Source organism: Salmo trutta, chromosome 13 (assembly GCF_901001165.1).
Source record: "Salmo trutta chromosome 13, fSalTru1.1, whole genome shotgun sequence".
NCBI lineage: Eukaryota > Metazoa > Chordata > Actinopteri > Salmoniformes > Salmonidae > Salmo > Salmo trutta.
In genome coordinates, this window is record NC_042969.1 from 79,188,251 (window position 1) to 79,200,018 (window position 11,768).

Sequence of the window (11,768 nt, forward strand, 5' to 3'; positions counted from 1 at the left end):
GCGGAGGCCCTGTTTACTCACGTCTTCCGGCACTACGGGGTGCACTACGGTAGTATCTGATCGGGGTTCCCAGTTTACGTCCCGGGAATGGAGGGCGTTTATGGAGCGTTTTGGTTAGTTTGACCTCGGGTTTTCATCCCGAAAGTAATGGGCAGGTTGAGAGAATTATTGCCAGGACTGGCCAAGAGAGTGGGCAAGGTTGGTGCCATGGGCCGAGATGGCTCAGAATTCTCTCCGCCACTCTTCTACTAACCTGTTGCCATTTCAGTGTGTGTTGGGTTACCAGCCGGTCCTGGTACCCTGGCATCAGAGCCAGACTGAGGCTCCTGCGGTGGAGGACTGGATGCAGCACTCAAAGGAGACCTGGAGAGCCGTACAGGAATCCCTTAAACGGCCTGGTGGACGGCAGAAGGAGAGCGCTGACCACCACCGTAGTGAGGCCCCTGTGTTCACACCGGGGGATCGGGTCTGGCTCTCGACTCTGAACCTGCCCCTCCAACTGCCCTGCCGGAAGTTGAGTCTGCGGTTTGTGGGGCCATTTAAAGTCCTGAGGAGAATAAACGGGGTGTGTTATAGGTTAGAGCTTCCCTCTTACTACCTCGTCTCATGTGTCTCAAGCCGGTGGTAGCTGGTCCACTTCAGGACGTTGAGGTGCGGGAGGTCCCTCCACCCCCCTTGGACATCGGGGGGGCCCCAGCGTACACAGTCCGTTCCATCTTGGACTCCAGGCATCAGGTGGGAGGCCTGCAGTACCTTGTGGATTGGGAGGGGTACGGTCCGGAGGAGAGGTGCTGGGTACCGGTGGAGGACATCCAGGATCCATCACTGTTGCATGAGTTCCACACACTGCATCCGGATCGCCCTGAACCTCGCCCTGCGGGTCGTCCTCGAGGCTGGCGTCGGCGTGCTGCGGGAGCTGCACGTCAGGGGGGGTACTGTCACGAAGTCTACCGAAGGTTGCTCCTCTCCCCGTTCGGGCGGCGCTCGGCGGTCATCGTCGCCGGCCTACTAGCTGCTACCAATCCTCTTTTCCTTTTCGTTTGGTTTTGTCTGATTTTGTGTTACACCTGTTTTGAGTTTAGTAATTAGTGGGGTATTTAGTCTTGCTGTCTGGGTTTAGGTTTTTGTGTGGGATTGTTTGTTTGTTGCTTGTCGTGGGGGTTTATGTGGGGTGTTTTTGTTTTCTACATTTATTTTATGTAGAGGACGTTTGTTTCATTGCTGGAGTGCACTCAAACTATTTTTGAGTTGGACATTGTATGTTTTTTGTCTGGTACGTTTTTTCCTTGTTCATTTTTTCCGTAAAGGATTTTTGTGAAACTAGGAACATAAACACCCTACTATATATACGTGGTCTCCTGCGCCTGACTTCACCCACCCATCACTGTAGTGAGTCGTGACAGCGAGACCCAAATGCAGACACAGGAGGCAGACGGTTGGAGTCTTACAATGTTTATTAATCCAAAGGGGTAGGCAAGAGAATGGTTGAGGACAGGCAAAAAGGTCAAAACCAGATCGGAGTCCAGGAGGTACAGAGTGGCAGACAGGCTTGTGGTCAAGGCAGGTAGAATGTTCAGGCAAGCGGGTACAAAGTCCAAAAACAGGCAAGGGTCAAAACCGGGAGGACCAGAAAAAGGAGAATGCAAAAAACAGGAGAATGGGGAAAAACACTGGTTGACTTTGGAAACATACAAGACGAACTGGCACAGAGAGACAGGAAACACAGGGATACATACACTGGGGAAAATAAGAGACACCTGGAGGGGGTGGAGACAATCACAAGGACAGGTGAAACTGATCAGGGCGTTACACTTATACACTATATTAGGCCCAGCCTTTGAAACTTTGGTTTTCCCAGATATGGCTACTATTTTATGATCACTACTTCCAATGGATGTGGATACTGCTTTAGAGCAGATTTCTGCAGCATTAGTGAAGGATGTGATCAATACATGTGGAGGATTTCATTCCTCTGCTGTTTGTAAATACCTTGGTACAGTAGGTTGACTGAGAACCTGAACCAGGTGGCAGGCACTTATTACAGTTTGAACATTTTTCTTGAGTGGGCAGCTTAATGAAAGCCAATCAATATTTATGCCACCCTGAAAATATACCTAATTATCAAGCATTTCACACATATTATCCAAATACTGACTTTTAGCACCTGATGGTCTATAGCAACTTCCCACAAGAATTGGCTTTAGGTGACGCAGGTGAAGCTGTAGCCACATTACTTCAATAGCGTTTGACCCTAGATCCTATTTAAGTTTCACAGAAATATGAAAATAACCGCAACACCATCCCCATTGACATTTCTGTCTTTTCTATAGATGTTGTAACCATGTATTGCTAGCACTGTATTGTCAAAGGTATTATCTAAGTGAGTTTATAAACTGGGTGGTTCGAGCCCTGAATGCTGATTGGCTGACAGCCATAGTATATCAGACCGTGTACCACGGGTATGACCGAAAAATAATTTTTACTGCTCTAATTATGTTGGTAACCAGTTTATATTAGCAATAAGGCACCTCCGGGGTTTGTGATATGCGTCATGGCTAAGAACAGCCCTTAGCCGTGGCATATTGGTCATATACCACAACTCCTCGGGCCTTATTGCTTAATTAAGATAGTCAGGATATGAATGTTTGTCACGTCCTGACCAGTATAAGGGGTTATTGTTTATTGTAGTTTGGTCAGGACGTGGCAGGGGTATTTGTTTTATGTGGTTCGGGGTTTAATGGTATATGTATTTATGTAAGAGGGGTGTTTGATTTATGTGTTCCGGGGTTTTTGGGTAATGTTCTTGTTTTGTATTTCTATGGTTTTCTATGTTGTGTATTTCTTTGTGTTGGCCTGGTATGGCTCTCGATCTGGAACAGCTGTACATCGTTGTTGCTGATTGAGAGTCATACTTAGGTAGCCCTGTTTCACCTGCCCCTTTGTGGGAAGTTGTTGTTGCACTGCTGTGTGTTAGCCTGCAATACTGTTCGTTCGATCGGTTTCTTGTTTTGTTTCGTTTGTGTTGAATAAAAGTCATTATGAGCACTCAACCCCTGCGCCTTGGTCCACTACGTACGACGGCCGTTACAACGTTATCTTTTAGTAGCAAGTTATCGATTTCATGAACTTTGTTTCTTAGGCTACATATGTTAATGTAGGCAATTTGTTTTGCAATTTTCTGCGATTCTTATTTTTTTATTGCTTTACTGGGAGGATTTTCAGAGGTAGGCATTACAGTGATATTTGTGCTTGAGCTGATGTGAACTGCACACATAGTGAACTGCATTGAGTGGGCTTCCTAATAGGACAAACAGCCTCTGCGCTAACCCATATGCACACACAATGCCCCATATTGACAAAGTGAACATGTTTTTAGATCATTTTGAAAATGTATTGAAAATGAAGTACATAAATATCTAATTTACAACAGATTTCACACCCTTTCTAAAGGGTCTTCTTTCTTTGTAGAAGCATCTTAGGCGGTGATTACAGAGTTGTTCTGGGTAAGTCTCTAACAGCTTTCCACATCTGGATTGTGCTACATCATTCCCATTATTCTTCTCAGAATTCTTCAAGCTCTGTCAAATTGGTTGTTGATCATTGCTAGACAACCATTTTCAGGTCTTGCCATAGAATTTCAAGTAGATTTAAGTTAAACCTGTAACTCGGCCACTCAGGAACATTAATTGTCTTCTTGGTAAGCAACTCCAGTGTAGATTTGGCATTGTTTTAGGTTATTGTCCTGCTGAAAGATGAAATCATCTCCCAATGTCTGGTGGAAAGCAGACTGAACCAGGTTTTCCTCTAGGATTTTGCCTGTGCTTAGCTTCATGCCATTTATTTTTTATCCTAAAAATCTCTCCAGTCCTTAATGATTACAAGCATACCCATAACACGATGCAGCTACCACTATGCTTGAAAATATGGAGAGTGGTACTCAGTAATAAAAAATAAAAAAATTATTTCACCTTTATTTAACCAGGTAAGCTAGTTGAGAGAGAGCAAAAGAGCAGAAAAGTAAATAAAAAACAATATGGGGATGAGGTAGGTAGATTGGGTGGGCTACTTACAGATGGACTATGTACAGCTGCAGCGATCGGTTAGTTGCTCAGATAGCTGATGTTTAAAGTTAGAGAGGGAAATGTAAGTCTCCAGCTTCAGCGATTTTTGCAGTTCGTTCCAGTCTCTGGCAGAAGAGAACTGGAAGGAAAGGCGTCCAAAGGAGGTGTTGGCTTTGGGGATGACCAGTGAGATATACCTGCTGGAGCGCGTACTACGGGTGGGTATTGTTATCGTGACCAGTGAGCTGAGGTAAGGCAGAGCTTAACCTAGCATAGACTTATAGATGACCTGGAGCTAGTGGGTCTGGTGACGAATATGTAGCGAGGGCCAGCTGACTAGAGCATACAGGTCGCAGTGGTGGGTGGTATAAGGGGCTTTGGTAACAAAACGGATGGCACTGTGATGGACTGCATCCAGTTTGCTGAGTAGAGTATTGGAAGTGATTTTGTAGATGACATCGCCGAAGTCGAGGATCGGTAGGATAGTCAGTTTTACTAGGGTAAGTTTGGCGGCGTGAGTGAAGGAGGCTTTGTTGCGAAACAGAAAGCCGATTCTAGATTTGATTTTGGATTGGAGATGTTTGATATGAGTCTGGAAGGAGAGTTTACAGTCTAGCCAGACACCTAGGTATTTGTAGTTGTCCACATATTCATAGTCCACATAATGTGTTCTATTGGAATTGCCCCAAACATAACACTTTGTATTCAGAACAAAAAGTTCATTGCTTTGCCACATTGTTTGCAGTATTCCATTATTTTCCCAGGTAAGTTGACTGAGAACACATTCTCATTTACAGTAACAACCTGGGGAATAGTTACAAGGAAGAGGAGGGGGGGATGAATGAGACAACTGTTACCTGGATGATTAGGTGACCATGATGGTATGAGGGCCAGATTGGGAATTTAGCCAGGACACCAGGGTTAACACCCCTACTTTTATGATAAGTGCCATGGGATCTTTCATGACCACAGAAAGTCAGGACACCCGTTTAACGTCCCATCTGAAAGACGGCACCCTACACAGGGCAATGTCCCCAAACACTGCCCTGGGGCATTGGGATATTTTTTTTTAGACCAGAGGAAATGGTGCTTCCTACTGGCCCTCCAACACCACTTCCAGCAACGACTGGTCTCCCATCCAGGGACCAACCAGGACCAACCCTGCTTAGCTTCAGAAGCAAGCTAGCAGTGGGATGCAGGGTGGTATGTTGCAAAAAGGATGCATGTTTTGGAATATTTTTCTTCTGTACAGGCTTCCTTTTCTGGCAATTAGGCTAGTATTGTGGAGTAACTACAATGTTGTTAATCAGTGAAGGCTGCTGGGGGGAGGATGGCTCATAATAATGGCTGGAAAGGAGCAAATGAAATGGCATTAAACCATGTGTTTTATGATTTGATACCACTCCACTTTTTCCCCTCCAGCCATTACCTGTCACGTCCTGACCAATATTTAGGTATTATTTGTATTATATTTGGTCAGGACGTGGCAGAGGTATATTTGTTTTGTATTGTGGGGTTTTGTGTGTGGTGTAGTGGGGTGTGTTAGTTTTGGTATAGGTTCTAGGTTTGTTTTTCTATGTGTAGTTTTGGGTGCTGGACTCTCAATTGGAGGCAGGTGTTTCTAGTTGCCTCTGATTGGGAGTCCTATAAGTAGGTGTGTGTTTGTTTGGTAGGTTGTGGGTAGTTGTATTTTGCACTGCGTTTATTCTGCCTGTAAAACTGTCACTAGTCTTTATTCGTTTTCTTGTTTTTTCTCCGTGTTCACATTCATTTAATAAATTAAGATGATGAGCACTAACTCCTCTGCGTATTGGTCCACGTTCTCCGACGACGATTTCGCTATATCGTCTGACGACGAAGATTTATGTGACATTACCATGAGCCCGTCCTCCCCAATTAAGGTGCCACCAACCTCCTGTGTTGTTGATCCATCCTCAGTTCTCTCTTATCACAGCCATTAAACTCTGTAACTGTTTTAAAGTCACCATTGGCCTCATGGTGAAATCCCTGAACGATTTCCTTCCTCTCCGGCAACTGCGTTAGGAAGGACGCCTGTATCTTTGTAGTGACTGGGTGTATTGATACCCTATTCAAGTGTAATTAGTATGTTCACCATGCTCAAAGGGATATTCAATACCTGCTTTTTCATTTTTACCCATCTTCCAATAGGTACCCTTCTTTGCAAGACACTGGTCTTCGTTGGAAATTCTCTGCTCGACTGAGGGATCTTAAAGCTACAATGCATTCAGAAAGTATTCAGACCCCTTACCTTTTTCCACATTTTGTTACATTACAGCCTTATTCTAAAATTGATTAAATAATTTGTTTCCCTCAGCGTCTACACACAATACCCTATAATGACAAAGCAAAAACAGGTTTTAGAAGGGCCTTAGTCAGGGAGGTGACCAAGAACCCGATGGTCACTCTGACAGAGCTCCAGATTTCCTCTGTGGAGATAGGAGAACCTTCCAGAAGGGCAACCATCTCTGCAGCACTCTACCAATCAGGCCTTTATGGTAGAGTGGCCAGATGAAAGCCACTCCTCAGTAAAAGGCACATGACAGCCTGCTTTGAATATGCCTAAAGGCACCTAAAGGAGTCAGAGACCATGAGAAACAAGATTCTCTGGTCTGATTAAACCAAGATTGAACTCTTTGGCCTGAATGCCAATCGTCACATCTGGAGGAAAGTCAGGATCGAGGGAAAGATGAACGGATTAAAGTGAAGAGAGATCTTTGATGAAAACCTGCTCCTGAGCGCTCAGGACTTCAGACGGGGGAGAAGGTTCACCTTCCAACTGGAACAACAACCCTAAGCACATAGCCAAGACAATGCAGGAGTGGCTTCGGCACAAGTCTCTGAATGTCCTTGAGTGGCCCAGTCAGAGCACAGACTTGAACCCAATCGAACATCTCTGGAGAGACCTGAAAATAGCTGTGCAGCGAGGATGATCTCGGGGTCCAATGGTGTAGTAGCGGGGCTGTACAGACGTGAGAGTGCGCCAGACTTCACATTCTTGGTGGTGGGAGATAGTGAAATGGAAAAGAGTGAATAACAGGGCCCATCTCACCTGCCTGGAGTTGAGGCACTTGGCGGTGCGGAGATATTCCAGGTTCTTATGGTCCGTCCACACCAAGAATGGATGTTCTGCCCCATCTAACCAGTGCGTCCACTCCTCAAATGCCTTCTTAACTGCAAATAATTCTCAATTTCCCACGTCATAGTCCTCTCAGCGGGGTTAAGACGATGGGAAAGGAAGACACAGAGATGCAGCTTCTGGTCCTGGGCAGAACGCTGGACAGTACAGCTCCCACTCCAACATCTGAGGCATTGACCTCCACCACGAACTGACGGGACGTGTCCGGATGAATTAAGATGGGAGCTGTAGTGAATCGCTGCTTGAGGTCTGAGAACACCTGGTCAGCTGCTGTAGACCATATGAACGGAAACCTTGGGAGAGGTGAGTGCAGAGAGGGAGGAAGCAAGGGTGATGTAACCCCGGATGAAACAACGGTAGAAATGAGCAAACCCCAGGAAACGTTGCAGCTGCAACCTGGATGTGGGTTGAGGCCAATCTACCATCGCTCTCACCTTGTCAGGGTCCATCTGAGTATTACCTGCAGCGATGACGTATCCTAGGAAGGAGATGGTGAAGCGATGGAACTCACATTTCTCCACCTTCACGAAAGCTGGTTATCCAGGACACGCTGGAGGACCTGTTGGAGATGGAGGACATGCTTTTGACATGCTCTTGAGCTGACCAGGAATAAATTAGGATATTGACGAGGTAGTCAAACACACATCGGTTCAACATGTCACGGAGCGCAGCATTGGACAGGGCCTGGAACACTGCGGGAGCGTTGGTCAGTCCGAACGGAATCACCAGGTACTCGTAGTGCCCGCTAGCCGTGTTAAAGGCTTTCTTCCACTCGTCTCCTTCCCGTATCCAAACCAGATGGTACAGTAGGCGTTCCAAAGGTCCAACTTGGAGAAGATACCCGCCCCCTGGAGAGGCTCGAAAGCCGAGGAGATGAGTGGTAGCGGGTAACGTTTTTTAACCGTAATGTCATTAAGACCCCGGTAGTCGATACATGGACGCAGGGTCTTGTCCTTCTTCTTCACAAATAAGAACCCTGCGCTGGCGGGGGAGGAAGATGGACACATAATCCCAGCAGCAAGATAATCCTCAATGCACCCTTCCACCGCTTTGGTCTCCGGACCCAACAGGGAATAAAGTCACCCCCAAGGCAGTGCGGTGCCCGGGAGAAGGTTGATAGCACAGTCGTAGGGCCGATGCGGAGGAAGAGATGTGGCGTGAATGAATACTTGAAAAAACATACTACTACAAAAATAAAAATGCTAAACATAAAATTATGTTCTGGATAGTTAAGCACTTTAATTTATTTTTCTGTTTAAATTACAGTATGTTGTTCCTCACAATGAGTCACACATGTTTTTCAAGACATGACCCCTCTTGAGAGACTAACCCATTATTTGAAGATCAACTATTGGATATCTCAGAGGAAGGGCGAATGTTCCTCACGGTCTCTATAAATACCTTACCAAGTCATATGATAGAGTTAGTTTCTCTCAGAGATTCAGGTAATGATTTCTGTCAAGCGTGAGTTGTATACATTTTCTACTGTGATTTCCTCACTATATGATTTGTTTTAAAATTGGGTGTCATGACTCACTACATTGAGTTTTATAAAGAAGGGGAGCCTGGTCACAAGCAAATCATTTTTATGCTGTGGAAAATCAACTGTAGGTAAAAGGTTGATTTCCCCCCATGAACAAGCATTATTCATCCATGGTCATAATCTTGTTCCAGTATTCTGTTAACATAAATGTCAATGTAATGTAATTATGTCAATTTTTTATATAGTTCTAGTATTTAGAACTATTAACATGTATTGATTAATTGATTTATTAATGACTCAACTATTCATCAGTTGTCATAATGTGACTATAATAATGTTTTAATTGTTAAAATGTATTGTAAACATAACAGTTGTTGTCGTACATCTACAGGCTTGAAGAGGAAAACCTGAATCCGTGAAAATGGATGACTTCTCAAATGTGTCTTCTGTTTTGACACTAGAAGGCTTCAATCTCCCCCCTGAAAGTGCCTTTTCCGCATTTGTTTTCGCCACACTGAGCTATATGGTCATTCTCTTCTGTAATCTGGTCCTGATTCTCACCATCATCCTCAATAGGAGTCTCCACCAGCCCATGTACCTTCTGCTGCTAAACCTACCCATCAACGACCTTATAGGCTCCACGGCACTCTTTACACAGGTCATCAAAGAGCTTTTACTTGACACAGGGACCATTCAATACTCTGCTTGTGTCACACAAGCTTTCTTTATTCATGTCTATGGAACGGGAGCTGTGTTAATTCTGACTGCTATGGCATATGACAGATACATTGCCATATGTTCCCCTTTGAGGTACCACACAACTATGACCAATGCTCATCTCAGGAAAATCATCACACTGCTATGGGTGTGTGACTTGCTTTTGATTGGAGTGCTCTTTTTCCTGCTGCTTCGATTACCACGCTGCAGATCTCTGATGTCACACTCCTACTGTGACAATCCCTCCCTGTTGAAACTGGTCTGTGCTAACACAGCAATCAATAACATCTATGGACTCTTTATTACTGCCCTCATGCAGGTCATAGTTGTTTGGACCATTCTCTACACTTACGTTCAGATACTTGTCACATGTTTTAGAAACAAAGGATCAGCTGACACTAAAAGCAAAGCTCTGCAGACTTGTGGTACACATTTAATTATTTTTCTCCTCTTAGAGAGTTTAGGGCTTCTCACTATTATTTCATACAGACTGAGCCAATTTCCCCCGCAGTTACGGAGACTCATAGGAGTTTCCACATTAATTTTCCCCCCAACTTTAAATCCTATCATATATGGTCTTAAAATAAAGGATATCAGAGTAAAAGCAATGCATTTCTTGCAGACAAAGATCTTTCCATCCTAGGCTATGTTTTCAATAGTAGACATGGATTTGAAGAGAACCACTACATCATTTATACAAAACTATATGAATTGTTGACATTTGTCACAATCTACTCAGTGCGATTGTATTTAGGGTATTTAGCAGTTTTTTACAGAGTGGCAGCTTGATGTACCCATTGTTGTTGTCTTTATTTATAATAACTGTAAATTTATCACTTGTATTCCAAAACCAGTAAACCAATTAAACACCCCGGGGTATCAAGAAATCACTCACCTGATTTGAAATTATATAAGAGTCATTGTTGGGTGCCATTCATTTTAGGCCCTAGAATGCTAGTGTTAATCAGAGACTGATTTTGTTGCAACAAACTAAATAAACCCACAAATACACTTAAAAACGGTCTGGGTCAACCAACAACAGTCAACGTAAATAAATTTTAACCCTGTGCTTTTTGTGGATTGTTAAGGTTTCACAAGACAATGTAAATCATGTCTTCAATGGGAAGATCTTAACTGCCTACTCCTCGTGTCCTCTCTCCTCTCTCCTCGTCTCCTTCTCAAAACCCATTGGATGAGAAAGTCAGAGGTCCCTCCCCTGTGACCTTCTCCTCTAATGGGTTTTGAGAAGGAGACGAGGAGAGAGGACACGAGGAGTGTGAAATTAAGATCTTCCTAAAGACATCAAACTATGAGAGACATTTAAAGCCATTTGAAGCCCCCCTATGACAGAGGTCATTCATCCTGTGATATCTTTGATCATGGTTATAATAGTCTGCATTTTAAAATGCATTAAATAATATAATGAAATTACATAGTGCCTATCTTTCCTAGTTCATGGGGATTCATGTATAAAGATGGATCAACACCACAGATGGCGTGAGACATGGACTCATCTTGACTAAACTTTTATTGATCTGTGGAAATATGTCTAAAATTGATAAATTGATTTCCTATATACATCTTCAACATTGGTCTGATTTGGTAAAATAACGTTGAATTTAATAATGTCCAATTAATACAGTACTCTGGCAATCTTTCCCTGGATTCTCAAATGCTAATACAAAAACAAATGGTTATATATCGGCCTATGCATTCCATCTGTCATGTTATGTCTGGTCACATTAAAGACATGACATCATATTCAAATCAGTGTGTCTGCTGTGTAATGAATGACCTAGTGTTTCAGTTGTAAGCGATTACAACAATGTTGATGAACTGAATTAGTTCACAGCGCCCTCTAGTGTATTTGTTTTGCACAAAATAGAGCCTAGAATCCACAGTGTTTCACTGTTGTTTCAGGTCAATGATTCAGTCTGGAAATTCTCCAGTAGAGGCATTTGATCAGCGTCCTCTCAGAAACGACGGGCAGATTTAGCCCAAGTGGATAAATGTGGCTTCTGAAGATTTGCTGATGGTTGTGTAACACCCGTAATCACAGCTCAGATTCAATTCAGTTCCAGGCTGAATCAAAGAAATGAAACAATACTAAAACAGGCTAGAAATACAAATGTAAAGTGAAAATGTGTCAGGAAAAGAGTAGTGGAAAGTTTGGTTTACAAATTGAAATCATTTTTGAAATAAATGTTTTTTTTTAAATGATAAATTTGATGTTAATAGAAAAGTGGTATTCCAGCCGACAGTTTTCATAAATAAAACCAAAGTAAAAATGAAAATGTGTAGTAAATTGAATTTGCTACTTAAACATATTAAAGGTTAAATATGTGTTTGT

The 11,768-nt window shown here is 43.4% G+C and overlaps 1 protein-coding gene across 1 annotated transcript; it reads left to right on the forward strand.

Moving 5' to 3' along the window:
- Window positions 1-9,117: 9,117 nt before the first annotated feature.
- Window positions 9,118-10,061, forward strand: LOC115204955 (olfactory receptor 52B2-like). The gene has a single exon (XM_029770531.1). The coding sequence runs from the start codon at window positions 9,123-9,125 to the stop codon at window positions 10,059-10,061; it is 939 nt and encodes a 312-aa protein (XP_029626391.1). The 5' UTR covers window positions 9,118-9,122.
- Window positions 10,062-11,768: the final 1,707 nt, after the last annotated feature.